This window comes from Camelus dromedarius, chromosome 10, assembly GCF_036321535.1.
Source record: "Camelus dromedarius isolate mCamDro1 chromosome 10, mCamDro1.pat, whole genome shotgun sequence".
Lineage (NCBI taxonomy): Eukaryota > Metazoa > Chordata > Mammalia > Artiodactyla > Camelidae > Camelus > Camelus dromedarius.
In genome coordinates, this window is record NC_087445.1 from 71,844,383 (window position 1) to 71,858,306 (window position 13,924).

Genomic DNA, 13,924 nt, shown 5'->3' on the forward strand with positions numbered 1-13,924 from the left:
TGTCCTTGGAAATTCCTTTAGTGCTCGGCTGTCCATGAAAACAGGATAAAGTAGCTTCCTCTGTCTGTGCTCCAGCCGGGCAGGGTGGAGGCACTGCGCTCAGGCCGGGAAGGCTTTGAGTCAGGAGGAGGGTGGGGCAGGGCTCTGAGCTGGGGAAGGGGCTCCAGTATTGCTACTTGAGGGCGTCCAGGTGGGTGCAGACCTGGGAGAAGACATCGTCCACGGTGCCTTCAGCATTGACCTGTGGGGAGATGGGCCGTGAGGGCAGGATGCCGGGGAGGGCCGGGTCCACCGAGGCTGACCTCCACAGAGGCCAGGCCTTGCTCCTAGAGCCCAGCCATAGTGGACAGCAGCCCCTCCTCGAACCAGTGGGGAAACCAAGGCCTGGACAGGAGGGCTGGCCCGAGGCCACAGCAATCTGAGGCCAAGCAAGGTAAAGACCCAGGTTTCCCAGGGCTCCCCCAGGCCGCACCTTGCGAACAATGCCGCGCTTCTCATAGAAGGCGATGACGGGTTCTGTGGCCTTGTAGTAGGTCTCCAGACGCTTCTTGATGGTCTCTTCATTGTCGTCCACACGTCCACTGGTCTCTCCGCGCTTCAGGAGCCGCTTGGTCATGGTCTCGGGGCCTGCGTCCACATACAGCAGCAGCGTGGGCTGTCCGATCTGCGGGTGGGGCACTAGTCACGGGGGACCCATTCCTGCCCCCTGGGGCCATCTTCTCCCCATCTTCCCACTTCTGAGGCCCCACCTGAGATGCACTCAGACCTCCAAGGCCTTTCCCAGGACAGCCTGAAGGACCTTCCTAAAACCAATCTGCGCTGTCCCTCCCCTGCTCAAACCTCTTCCATGGCTCCCCAGTGCCCTCAGGAGAAAGTCCAAACTCCTTAACTGACCTGCCCTGCCCTCCCTGTCCACCTCATCTCATGCTCCTGGCTTCTTTGCTCTCCTTGCTTCAGATCCATGGACTGTTTGTGGTCTGGGCTCTCATCTACTTCCTCCTGTGCCAGACCTTTGCTCACACTGGGAAACTCTGCCAGGAATCCTTTCCCTCAATACCAACTGCTCACCTTCAAATGTGAGCTAAAATCTCACTCCTCTAGGGCAGTCTTTGCGGATGCCACCCCCACCACCATCCGTGCCCTCTGGGATATGCATTTCCAGTCCCCTTTATTTCTGCCTCCAGCTTGTCTCAGGAGGGCCTCTGGTTATTTACTTAACATCCCTCTCCCAGCCAGGCCTAGAGCCCCTGAGGGCAGATAGACGTCTCACACCTGCAGAGCTGGGTAGTAAGGGCTGAATGAAAGGACCAGGGGCTGCTGAGCTCTGGGGGTTCTGAACAATGTCACTGTCATTGGAATCAGCATTTCGTCCACAGGGAAGACTTGGAAGGGCTGGAAGGAATAAGGCCAACCATTCCTCCTTCAGTGAGGCCAAGGCGCCCCCTGGTGTTCAGATCCAAAAAAACCAGGTGGCCAGGCCTCTGGAGGCCATGGCAGGGCTGGGCCCTGTGCCAAGTCCAGCACCCACAGTAGCGCCTACAATAGCCCCAGGAGGGATGGGGACTTTCATTAACCACATTTTCTAGGAGTGATCCTAAGGGCCTGAGGTGATATCACACAGCTGGTACGTCAGGGCTGCCTAGCATCTGACCACAGGGGCCATGGCCTTCCAGCCTGAAGGAATCCCCATTTCACAGACAGGAAAACTGAGGCCTAGATCAGAAAAGACACTTTCTTGAGGTCTTGAAATACAGTGTTCTCCCTCTAATTGAGGCTCAAAGCTACAGAAGCCCAAAGATGGCCCCACCTTACAGAGTCTAGCAGTGGGGATGGAGCTCTGTCCTGCCCCAGCCCACTGGGTTGTCCAGTCCTCCACACAGGCATTCCCACTGCCAGAGTACCCTTGACCCTTGCTGACCTCTGTCTCCACCTAGGCACTTCATCTGTTTCCCCTACATGGTCTGTCACATCAGAGGTGTGTGTGTCTGGGTTTGCGTCTGTATGTGCATCTGTGCAGGTCCCTGTATACAGATGCACCATATCTGTGTACACACGTTGCATGAACGTGTGTGTGTACATTGCCAGATGCGTGTGTACATCTGTGCATAGGCCTCTGGCCTTATGCATGTGCATGTGTACCTCTGTACCTACATGCACATGTACATGTGCTTGTATGCCGTGGGCACACGTGCCTGGACATGTGTGTGCTTGGACGATGTGCTCCCACCCTGCAGGTCTTTCTGGGGGACACCCATTCCAGGCGGCTCTGAGCCATCATCGTCAAGGCCCACTCTTCCCAGCCAGACTCCCTGTGGTGCCTGGAAGACCAGACTCTCCTCCTTGGCATTCAAGGCCTCCAGCCTGGCCTGAGCCTCCCTCTCCCACATCACCCCCAGTTGCCCTGCCCCACAGATTCTGTCCTTTCCACACCAGCCTGACCCTTCCAGCTCTGTCCATACTGTTCCCTGCCCCTCTGACCATGTGTTTATGGGGTACCAAACCCCACTTTTAAAAGGTGCCTTCTCTCTAACCCCCGTGCTGCCCCTCAAGGCAGCTGTGGACTGTATCTCCCCATTTTGCAGTTGGGGACACTGAGGGTTCAGAGAGGCACGATGACTGGCCAAGGCCTCAAACAGCTGAGCTGAAACCTGAGGCCAGTTTTATGAGCTCCCCAGCCTGGTGCCTCCTCTTCTACACATTTTCCTCTAGATTTCTAGAAAGACTTCCTTGGTATCCCTCCTTACCCACTCCCCTGCATTAGTCTGTCTCTCCCTCTCTCTGCCAAAAACTCTCTCTGCCCATCACAGCAGCCGCTGCCTGGCTGCCCCCACATCACAGCTCCCAAAGGCCACCCACCCACCGAGCTGTGCCTTACCCTCCGCTCAAACTCTTCTCCCTGCTGCACCTCCCGGGGGTAGCCGTCGATCAGGAAGCCTTTGGAAGTATCTACCTTGGCCACCATGGCATCTCGGAGCATGTCCAGTACTGTCTCCTGGGGGCACAGCAGGAGAAGGGGAGGGCTATGAGCCCCTCTTCTCCACCCCTCCTAGGGCTCTGCGCGCTGCCCCACAGCCAGAAGTGCTCTCTGCCCTAACACAGGTTTCCCCAACCCCCTCCCTCTCCAGGAAACCTTCTCTGAACTGTGAAGACTCGATCTATTGATTGAATCATTCATTCATTCACTCAGTAATATTGACGGAGCCCCTCCTCTCAGCCAGCTCCTGTCTGGGGCCCTGAGGACATAGCTGTGAATAAAGAAGACCTTCCCTGCCCTCAGCAAACTCACAGTCCGCTAAGGGGACAGATAATCACACAGTTGATTTTTCAGTTTACAAGCATGGGCAAGGAAGTGGGGGGCTATTGGAGTGTAAAGTTGGGGGTCTTAGCCCAAATCTGAGGAGTCAGCAAGATCTGAAAGCTGAGAGGAAAGAACATTCTAGGCAGGAAGGAATGTGATCAGTTTGAGGGGACAGAAATGCCAGGGTGGTGGAAGGTGGAGGGGTCGGCAGGGTAGATTCTGGAGACTCTTGGGAGCTTCCAGAGGAATTTTCTGCCGAGGGCAATGGGGACCCACAGGAGGGTTCAGAGCCAGGGAAGGTCATAGCCAGCCTTGCCAGTGTGTCATGGGCTTTGCTGGCTGTGGTCCATTCAGGGCCACCATCATCCCGTGACCCACACCCCGCCGGGGCCCACTCACCAGTGGCACCAGCTGTCCCTTCTCCATGATTTCCGACAGCATCTTGCCTCTGGCCGAGCCCGAGCTGACCTCGGCCCGCAGGAGGTCCCCGGTGGAGAGGTGGGTGTAGCCGTACTTCTGGACAATCTTCTCACACTGGGTGCCCTTCCCCGAGCCGGGCCCGCCTGCAAGCGCCCACCCATTCAGAAGCCCCGAAAAATGGGGCCCCAGCAGGGACAGGGTCTGCCCGGGCCCCCCAGCGAAGCAGGGGCAGAGCTCAGGGTGCAGCCCCGGGCCCAGGCTCCCACTGGGGCCTTGAAGCCCCTCCCTGCTTACTGCCACACCCGTCCGCCTTGGACTCACCCACCACAAAAATGATCTTGGTTTTCTTCAGCTTCTCTGTGGGAGAGAAAAAGGAGCAGAGCTCAGTGAGTCACTGGACAAAGAGCCAGAAGCACCTCTGGAGTCCCAGGCCTGTGCTGGGCTTCAGGCAGAGAGACAGACGTGGCTCATGCTCCTGTCAGAGAGGCAGATGAGTCACAGCCCAGAGTGAGGGACAGTGGTGCGAGGAAAACCCAGAGACCAGGACAGGTCAGGGAGAAGAGGATGTTCCAGACTGAGAACCCACAGGGACAAAGGCCTGGAGGCTACCGGCTCGGCAAAGTCTGTGAGGGTGACTCTCAGGGGTCGGATGCCAACCCTCACGGCCCTTCCCTAGGGGCAGCTGGCCCGTGGGTCACCTCTGGCGTGAGAGTCTTCCAAGCTACGGGAGTCTCTCGCTGAGCAGCAGGCCCCCATGATCTTGTTCTGCTGTGTCCCCTACCCTTCCCTTCCCAGGCCCTAGGCCTGCCCATCGCCTGCCTTCCCTGGGCGGTACCAGTGTGGAGCTGGCAACCACAATATGTGTTGCCCTGGAGACAGTTGCCGGGGAAGAGGGCTGTGGTGGGTATGCGGAATCCTTGCCCGGAGAGGGAGGTAAGCTTACATTTCAACCTCTGCCTTGCCAGCCCTTGCAATTCAGCAAGACCACAGCCCCACCAGACAGAGGGAAACTGAGGCCTAGAGAGGCAGGGGCCTGCTCCAGGGATGCCAGAACTGGAACTGGGGCCCGGGGCCTCTTCCCACTTCTCAGGGAAGGAGGACCTAACTGGATGCCCTTAGGCAAGAAGTCCCTACTCCCAGTGGGGAGGTGAGCTAGTGGCTCCCGGGGACCCTCCCAGCTGTGGGGCTGGAGACCTAGAAAAGCTGTCAGAATGACTTCTGTGGGCTCCCATCGTCTTCTGCCTTGCAACAGGCACAACCCTGGGTGTGGGGGAGGCCACAGCCCAGTGGCAGCTGATGTTCAAGCCCCGGGGGTGGGAAGGATGACTGCCGGCCTCAGACAGCAGCAGCCAGGCCGGCTGGGCTCCTTTAAGAGCTACCCAGGCCGAGGCCCAGCGCCAGGGATGGGATGGGTGGTGCTGCCAGGAGGCGGGCCAGCTGGGCTCTGCGCACGTCTCCCTCCAGGCCTCTGCCCATAGGAGTCAGGGGGGCCCAAGACATCCTCAAGACCCACCCCCACAGGTCCCAGAGAGGGGCAGGAATGTGTCCTTGTTAGCCTTGGCATTTGCACTCTTGGGGCCTCTCCACAGGGCAGGCCTTTCCTCACCAGAGCCGCCCCCACTCCAGAAAGAGCCAGAGATTCAGCTCTATAAATACCAGTGTAGGAAGTGTGCTGTGGGGCCCTCAGGAGCCTCAGGGAGGCCTCATCCCTTCTAAAATTAATCTTGGAGCTGGCATATCCGGCAAGAGGTCTGAGGAGGATGCTGGAGGCTCCCAAACAGGCCCCTTCTGGCAGCCCCAGAGCTACCTCCAAACCCTCCCGAGTGTCTCCTGAAAGCACACCCCCTTAACAGATGGGGACACTGAGGCCCAGGCTGTGAGCAGGAAAGGAGAGGAGCTTCCATACCTTCCATCCTGCCGAGGTCTGGGGAGCCGAGTCAGCGTTCTGCAAGACAAGGGCACAGGTGGGGCGGGTGAGGGGTTCTCCCCACTCTGCCTCTGCTCCCGCCAAGCCACGCGGTGTGGCCAGGCCCTGACGCGCCCTCTGAGGGCAGAGGGGGCCGCTGGGGACAGGGAAGGCCCAGGAGGCTGGGAGATCTTGGCAGAGCCACCTTTCCTCTGTGTGCTTCCACTGCCTCACCTGTCACAGAGGAGCAGAAGCCCCCTCCCATCCACCTCTTCCCTTCGTAGCTGGAGCTTGAAGAGGAAGGCAGCCCTGAGGGGTGGAAACAGCTTCAGAGCTGCTTCCCTTGCAAGGCAAATAAGCCCTGGGTCCTGCGTCTGCCCGACACCTTGACAACGCTCCCCAGGGCAGGGAGGAAAGCTGCCGGGAGGCGGGAAGGTGGGAGGGGAGCCACACCTGGGATGGGGTTCCGAGGAGGATGCTCAAAGGGACAGAGGCCTGAGAGGGAGAAAGCTGCGGGGCCACTCACGGGGCCACAGTCGGTCCAGTTCTCAACCAAGGGGGGACCCAGGTCCTCACCCCTGCGCAGGCCCAACTCCCACCTGCACATGCCCTTGCCCCTCCCCACCTGAGGACCTTGCTCCACTGCCCCCGCCTTCCCCTCAGCGTGTAAATCAACCCCAACCCCTCCTGGGACCTGCCCCGCTTCCATACACCCCACCCCCACCCCCGCCCAGGGCCTCCCTCCACCTCCCCTTCCCATTAGTCTCTTCTGAGTTGCTGAGACACATCTTTGGCCCCTACTTCTTTACTCCGCACCCACCAGCCCTCCCCAAGGCCGCCAGCAACCATCAGAGTCACTTTTGCTTTCACCTTTGACCTTCAACCCCTGGCTAGCATTCCTTCTGCCTGAGACCCCCTACCCTGGGCCCCTACTCCACTCTCACTGTTGGCTTCAGGTTCCCAGGCCACCATCCCTGACCAGCCAGCCCAGGTCTCTCTCCCCAGCCCCATGTGTCTATGGCCCCGGACAGGCCCAGAGGCCCTGCAGACCCCCAGACCCGGAACAGCCCCCAGCATCACACCCCATCACCCTCAGAGGCCCTGGTCAGCACGAACACCCTTTCCCCACCCACCTCCACCCAACACACTCACATCCCAACCCTCCTGCTCCTGAACTTCTCCCTAGTCTGTGTCCTCACCACCACTTTCTTGTTCCAAGCAGGGGAACTGGCCACTGCCCTAGCCTCGCATGGGCCTCCCTGTCTCCATACCCAACCAGGCACTCTGCAGGACTTTTCTGACAAGCATCAGACCACATCACTCCCAGGCTTAAAATCCGTCCATGTGTGGCCCCCTCAGCTCCCCAAGTAAACCCTAACATAACATAGCTGACCGGACCCAGCAACCCGGCCTCCACCACCCTCTGCAGCCTTATCAGCCGCCACCTGAACTGCTTAGAGTTCCCTCGCCCACTGGGGCTGTGTTCCCCCTCCAGGTCCCAGCTGATGTTGCACCTAATATCTGGATGCCCTTCCCCAGGATGCTATTGTTTAGGACCCAGTTCAGGTGTTACCTCTTTCAGGAAGCCCTCCTGGACCCTGCCCTCCACTCCCACACTGGCAGGTGCCTCCTCTGACTGTCCCACAGCATCACACATGCCACACTGGATGGGGCCTCTCTGTTGTACTGCAGGCCTGTTCCCACCAGGCTGGCCCTGGCCCTGGCAGAGCAGAGGGCTGGGGGCCTCACTCCATCCTCACAGTCATCTTGGGAGGGAAGGAAGTCTCGGAGAGGAGGAGAGACTGGCTCCAGGGCCTGGCTGGGGTCACGCTTGAGGCTGCGTTTTCTGCTGCCCTGGGCCTGGCACCCACTTGGTTCTTCGGTCAGCTTTGCTGACCATCCCACCATTTGTGGGTCATGAGTTACAGCCTCTTTCCTGCTGAGTGTGCTTAAGGAACGGTAGGAACTGCCAACACCCCTCTGCAGGTGGCAGGGGAGGGAGAGGGTCCCCCAGGCCAGAGACAGCCTGCAGAAGTGGCCTCAACCCCACCCTGCCCCGCCCCCTCCTGGTAACATAAGCCCCTCTGTCCTCCTGGCACCTGCCACTCCTTGGTCCAAAATAACTTGGGTCGTGAGGAGTCCTCACAGAGGCCAGGGGACCAGGACAGAGTTGGGTTACGGGCTCTGCACCCGGGCCTTATAAGGCCCCCAGATCAGGACTCCCAGTATGACTGAGTGGTCTGCCCAGGGGCCTGGGAAGTGGAGGCCCAAAGGGACAGCGACTTAACCTCAATCACAACACAAGACCAGGACAAAACCCAGGGTTCCCAGCTCCTGACCAAGAGCAGACTTCCCAGTGGTTGGCAACCAGCTAGCGTTCAAATCCCAACTCTGTCACTCAGCTGTGTGACCTTGGGCAGCTGGTGTCCCCTCTCTGGGCCTTTACCCCCAGGCCCTGTCCTGCTGCTACTGAAGAGTCCTAGGTAGGCAGCTGAGCAGCCCTTAGGAAAGGCCCCATGGGCTGGCTCCAGGGCTCCCACAGAGCTCCTGTCCTTTCAGGAGGCTGGGGCAGGGGGCCAAACATCCGGGGGGCTTTCTGTCCCTCCAGCACTCAAAATGACATGACAGGATAGCTCCTCCCATCACCTAGGCTGCCCTTACCCAGGTCCTGGGGCCGAGAGTCAGGTCACAGCTTCCCTTCCCCGGGACCCAGCTGGGATGTGCCAAGGGCAGGGACTTGGAGCCCCAGGAGTACTGGCGGGACAAAGGGGAGACTGTCACAGAGGCTGGGAGGGAGGGCATCACAGACACACACCCATCCACAAGGGCACACACAGTGTGGCACAAATACCCAGAGCAGAGCCTGGGGAATATAGATGCACATGGATCACATCCAGGGATACAAACACACAGCCGTGCAAACCCCGAGGATACCCTGACACACACAAACACGCACCCCTCAGGTGTGTGCGGCTCCCCCAGTCCCCGCAGGGGCGCTCCCCCCGACACGTGCAGAGGCACACACCCGGGCACACACTGACCTGGGGGAGGGGTGCGGGTGGTCGCCGGGGCCAGTGCTTGCCCTGCCCGTCCTCACTGGCCGCCTGCAAAGGCGACTATTTATAAGGCTGTCAGCAGCGCGCGGCATGCTGGGAGCCAGCGCTCCGTGATGGCAGGGAGGGAGGGACGGAGGGAGGGAGAGCCAACCGGGAAGGGAGGGGGGACTGGACCGGAGTGGAGCCCTGATGGGAAGCAAGACCGGTGCCCCTGCCCTGCACCTCCAGGTGGCTGTGCCCACACAAGCACGGATGGTACTTGAGTTTCTGGAGGGTTTCTCATTCCTACATTACCTCCACCGTGCCCACATCTCTTCAGGGGGACGGGACCAGGCTTCCCGAATGATAGCTGGGGAAACTGAGGCCCAGAGAGGAGAGAATCTTTGCACAAAATCCCATAGCAAATTGGTGGCAGACAGAGGCCACAACCAGGGATGGAGGGGACTGAAGCACGGATTCTGGGAGCTTTGCTGGCCAGATCCTCCAGCCCTTCCTTGGATCCTGCCCAGAGGCCCCTGGGCTAAGACCTACCTGGAATTACTCCTCCTCCGTTGGAAGAGGCTCCAAGAACTCTTCTGGGATGGAATTTCCCCAGAACCCCAAAGACCACCCATGTAGCCATCTCCCAGCTGGTGGTTACATAGATTATTTTTTTTAAAAAAAGACAGACCTGCCCCTATGGAGCTCCAGGCAGTTTCCAACAAGGCAAGTGCTAGGATGTGGATGTTCAGAATGTTGTGGGCACCCAGATAGGGGACTGACAATCCTGATTTAAAATAAAAAAAAACTCCCATTAATGAGACTCACTGGGCACCAGACGCTGGGCAGAGCACTGGACTCAGACCATATCTGTGAATCCTTAAACACAGAGAAGGAAAATAAGGGTCCCATCTGTAAAAGAGCTTGCCTGAGGTTCCCAAGTAAAGTCATGTATCTACCCAGCATTTTGCAGGAGATGGGGACATAGCAGTAGGTGCTCAATAATATAGCAGGGCAGAGATGAGAGCCTAGGACCATGCGGCTTCAGAACTCGTGCACTTGACCACTAGACCACATCACAACCTTGAAGGCAGCAGCCCCAGATGGTGGGGGGAGTTGAATTTGGAATTTGTCTTATAGGCACTAGGGAGCCATGGAAGGTATTTAAGCAAGAGAGTAAGACCACCTTAGATGGGTGGTTTCTTAGCAATAACAGCAGCCTGGACACCAGCAGGCCTGGGTCTAGTTCCAGCTCTGCCACCTGTGACATCAGACAAAGTTCTTATTACTAGGATTTTAGTTTTCCCATTTGTGGGATGGGTGAGTAGTGGGTCAGGAGGTCTGCCTTAGAAATTGTTTGAAAGGTCCTCTCAAAAGGTGGTTGTGTGTGCATTGGCACAACCTTTGGGGAAAGCAAATTGATGATGCCCATCAAAATTTCAAATGTGTCTACTTTTAGGAATCCCACTAGTGGTCACAACACCTGTACAGGATGGTTCTCTAGTCCCAGTGGGGACTGATTGATGGGAGGGACAGTGGAACAGACAGGCAGGGTGGGAAGGTAGTGACTGCTGTACAGTCTCAGTGGAGAAAGGAAGCTGGAGGTCTGTGTGGCTGGTGGCGCAAGAGAACCAGGCAAAGGGCCAAACTATGCTGGTTTTATCCCATCTTCGTGAAAATAATTCTAAACATGTAGGGGTGTGTGTGTGTGCAAAATCTATTCCTAGAACTTTTTTTTTTTTGCATTGTAACCTCTCTGAAATTGTTTTGTCTTATAATCAAATCAATGCTATTTTAAAACTGATGCAATGAAGCAGAACTGAGAGGAGCAGGTGTGCACACAGGATCTCCTGGGTGGAGGTGGGACTTTCATTTCTGCCTTAAAGGGTCTTCCATGCCTTTTTTTTTTTTTTAATACAACAAGCATCTATTACTTTACATATAAAACAATTTTAACATAGATATATCTTGAGGACATTATGCTAAGTAAAATAAACCAGTCATAAAAAGACAAATATTACATGATTCTACTTACACAAAGTATCTGAAGTAGTCAAATTCATAGAAACATAAAGTAGAATGATAGTTACCAGGGCTGAAGGGAAGGGGAAATTCGGAGTCGCTGTTGAATAGGTGTAGAATTTCAGATATGCAAGATGAAAAAGACATTTGGAGATCTGTTTCACAAAAATGTAAATATACTTAATACTACTAAACTGTACACTTACAAAAGGGTAAGCAGTAAATCTTGATGTGTGTTTTTTTACCACAATAAAAAATAGATTTAAAAATCTTAACTGAAAAAAAATTTGAGTACCTGCTTTAACGATTTCATTTGCATATGACCTATGGATTTTCCACCAATACTGGGATATTAAAGTTTCTGGATTTTTTTCCCCAGCTATGATCTAAAGAAAGAAAAAAAGGGAGAGAGGAAGGGAGGGAAGGAGGAAGGCAGGAGAGGAGGGAAGAAGGGAAGGAAGGAAGGGAGAGAGGGAAAGAAAAAAGTGCACAGAGGGAAAAAAGGAAGATGGTACCCTAGACTGTTAATAGAGACTAGGACTGGGTGATGCCCTCATTTGCTACCTTATGGCATTGGTATAGTATAAGTTACTTTATAACATTAAAAAAATACCCCAAAACATAAACATATAAAATGAAACCAATTTTTTAAAAAACATTTAAAAAATATTCTGGTTAAAGAAAGAATTCCAAGGTTTGAAAATGAACCAGCATCAGGGGATCAATCTGGAGCGGCCTCTCTCTGAGGATTACAGCTGGATCCATGTGTCCAGGCTTGGGTGTGGGGCTGCCCCAGGCAGGCCTGACCAGACTGCTGAGCCTCCGCTGGAAACAGCTGGAGTGGCTGCTTCCGGAGGCACACGTGGGGTTTGCAGCTGAATGAGGCACACGTGGGGTTTGCAGCTGATGGGAAATGCCTTTACCTGCAAGGGGCTTCACAGGGGTAACTGGATAGTAGGGATACAAGAGAACCCTGAACCCCTTCCTGGCCACAGTGGGAAGCCAGTGAAGGTTTCAGCAAAGCAGGTGGTGATAAGGTGGCTTCAGAAAGTTAACTTTGGCAGTGAGTGGACTTGTATTGGTTGGGTCCCATCTGAGGGAGTGAGAGCATGTGGGGTTGAGGACTAGACCCCAGACCTCCTAACCTCATCATCCTCTAACAAAGTCCCACCTGCTGATGCTAAACCGAGCTTTCCCAGGGTCCACCCCCAGCAACCCACCCCTCTTAACACCCTTCTACCGACCTCCCCTTTGTGCCCACCGGTGGGGAGACAGGAGACCCATGGTATACTGGGAGAAACTCCCCCTGGAAACCTCTGCCTGGATCTAAACTCCCAGAAGCCTTTGCATGGGGCCGGAAGTATGCCGTATTCCCATATCCCTTTCCCATGCGGGACCTTAGGCTCCCCATGTAATGACTCTGCAAGGGGTCCCCGTCCCTCAAACACGCCCAGCACTGCCACCATTACTGTGTGTGGTCATCCTGGGCCTGGCCCTGCAACCCCCCAGCCTCCTGCCCGTCCTGCTGCTGTCCGAGCAAGGATGGCCCCTCCAAGGAGGAAGAATGGAGGCTTCACCCCACCTTAGGCTGGCACTCATGGCCTTCTGCCATCTGGCCCCATCTCCCATGGCTCCCTCCTTCTTCGGCCTCGCTGCCTATCGAGCGAGGCTGTGGGTCCCCAACCAGGCTTCCATTCAGGCCCTTCTTCCCACCTGACATCCCATCCCTCATCAACTGCATCTAACACAGGGCATGGCACGTGGCTACCTGGTGAGTGAATGTATACACAAACTCAGACAAACGCAGGAGCCGTTCTCGCCAGCCAGCTCCGTGGCCCCCATCCCGCTGGTCCAGTTCCCAGGAGAGCTCTTTCCTGTCCCCAGCAGGCCGTCCACCCTTGTCTCACAGTCACCTTTTGTTAGGCCTCCACTCCCAAGGGCATTTTATCTGCCTAAACAGGTTGTAATCTCCCAGAGTCACCAACCCCCTTCCTCCTGCCAGCCTGGAGTAAACAAGCCTTTTTGCTGAGAGGCTGGAGGCAGCAATGAAGGATCCACGACACACCACACCGGGCCTGGGCTGCAGCTTTGCCCGACTCCCTCCTGCCAGGCCCTGCAGGATACTTGGGCTCCCTGCCCTCAGCACCTCAAACCACCCATCCTGCATGACCCCCCCCCCCCACTTCTTTCTGTGATAGAAATGCCATTCTTTCCCGTCCCCTCTTCCAGCAGGAAGCTCTTCCCACAAACCTCTGCAGGATTCTTCCTTGGGAAGAACGTCACCTCCTCCAAAGCCACTCTGGCAGCGCCTGTGTTGCTGTCTTTGGGGCCCGTACTAGGCTGACCCTGTGGTGGGTCCCCTCCCCTCCCTAGATCCTGAGCAACTTGAGAGCAGTGTCTGGTTTCAGCCCGGAGGGAGCTGGGGCTCTGAGAGGGGAAGTGACTTGCTCTAGGTCACACAGGTAGGAGGAGGTGGGACTAGAACTGAGGCAGGAGGGAAGAAGCGAGGGCAGAGCCACTTAAGGAATGACACAGCAATTAAAGACTGGACTCCCAGTAGACCTTGAGGCCCAAGATGGTGGGAGATTTGACTTTCAGTAGACCTTGAGCTTCATTATACGCTCACTGTAACATAGGAGCATGATAAGGGGCACTCCCTACAGGCACCATGACAGGAGTTCCGAGGCTGACCATAAATGGTCAGAAAGTGGGCGGCGCCCAATTCCTGGGAATCCCCGCCCCATCCCCAAAGTAGTTGGAATAACCCTCCCACTCGTTAGCATATGAAGTTACCAAGCCCATGAAAACTAACAACCCCGCACCTCATAGTCACTCTTGCCTTCTGAGACAGCCCACTCTCCCTATGGAGTGTGCACCTATCTCTCTGAAAAGACCCACTTTTACTCAACTATGGCTCGCTCTTGAATTCTTTCCTGTGAGAAGCCAAAGACCCTTAATTGGCAGGGCGGGGCCCAGGGACTCAGTGGGACCTGGGACAAGGCTATCCTCTCTCCTGTAGTAGTAGAGCCAGGTGGGTTTGGCTCACTCATCCCCAGCCCCCAGGGCCGCCAGGTCTCCACCTAAGCTGTAAAATTATGACTCACTGGCCGGCTGAAAAAGCTGACCATTCTGCTTGTGTGTGAGCTCCCATTCTGGAAGGTGTGGGCACTGTTCCCATGAAGAGGAACGAAGCTCTGGGCCAGAGAGAGCAGATCTCAATCTTGGAGACACCGGAAACAGAGC

General features: G+C 56.1%; 1 protein-coding gene across 4 annotated transcripts; it reads right to left on the reverse strand.

The window, feature by feature from the left end:
• AK1 (adenylate kinase 1) lies at positions 1-8,763 on the reverse strand. 4 transcript variants are annotated; one of them, XM_064490544.1, is made up of 8 exons: positions 8,666-8,715; positions 8,286-8,378; positions 5,625-5,663; positions 4,040-4,075; positions 3,698-3,861; positions 2,876-2,992; positions 473-664; positions 1-241 (listed from the first exon to the last, which is right to left on the reverse strand). In XM_064490544.1, the coding sequence occupies exons 3-8, from the start codon at positions 5,629-5,631 to the stop codon at positions 173-175; spliced, it is 585 nt and encodes a 194-aa protein (XP_064346614.1). In that variant the 5' UTR covers positions 5,632-5,663; positions 8,286-8,378; positions 8,666-8,715; the 3' UTR covers positions 1-172. The 4 variants fall into 4 exon arrangements, with proteins under 4 accessions (XP_064346614.1, XP_010982603.1, XP_010982602.1 ...); XM_010984301.3 differs by lacking the exon at positions 8,286-8,378 and having other exon boundaries at positions 8,666-8,763; XM_010984300.3 differs by lacking the exons at positions 5,625-5,663; positions 8,286-8,378; positions 8,666-8,715 and adding an exon at positions 4,417-4,489.
• Positions 8,764-13,924: the final 5,161 nt, after the last annotated feature.

What these genes read in the sequence shown, in the direction of transcription:
- AK1 (XM_010984300.3), bottom strand. Translation starts at nt 4,474, where the DNA reads ATGGGGGCCTGCTGCTCAGCGAGAGACTCCCGTAGCTTGGAAGACTCT. An exon ending in GGAAGACTCTCACGCCAGAG is followed by an intron (nt 4,076 to 4,416) that starts GTGACCCACGGG and finishes TCTCTCCCACAG; the next exon opens with AGAAGCTGAAGAAAACCAAG. An exon ending in GAGAAGAGTTTGAGCGGAGG is followed by an intron (nt 665 to 2,875) that starts GTAAGGCACAGC and finishes CCCCACCCGCAG; the next exon opens with ATCGGACAGCCCACGCTGCT.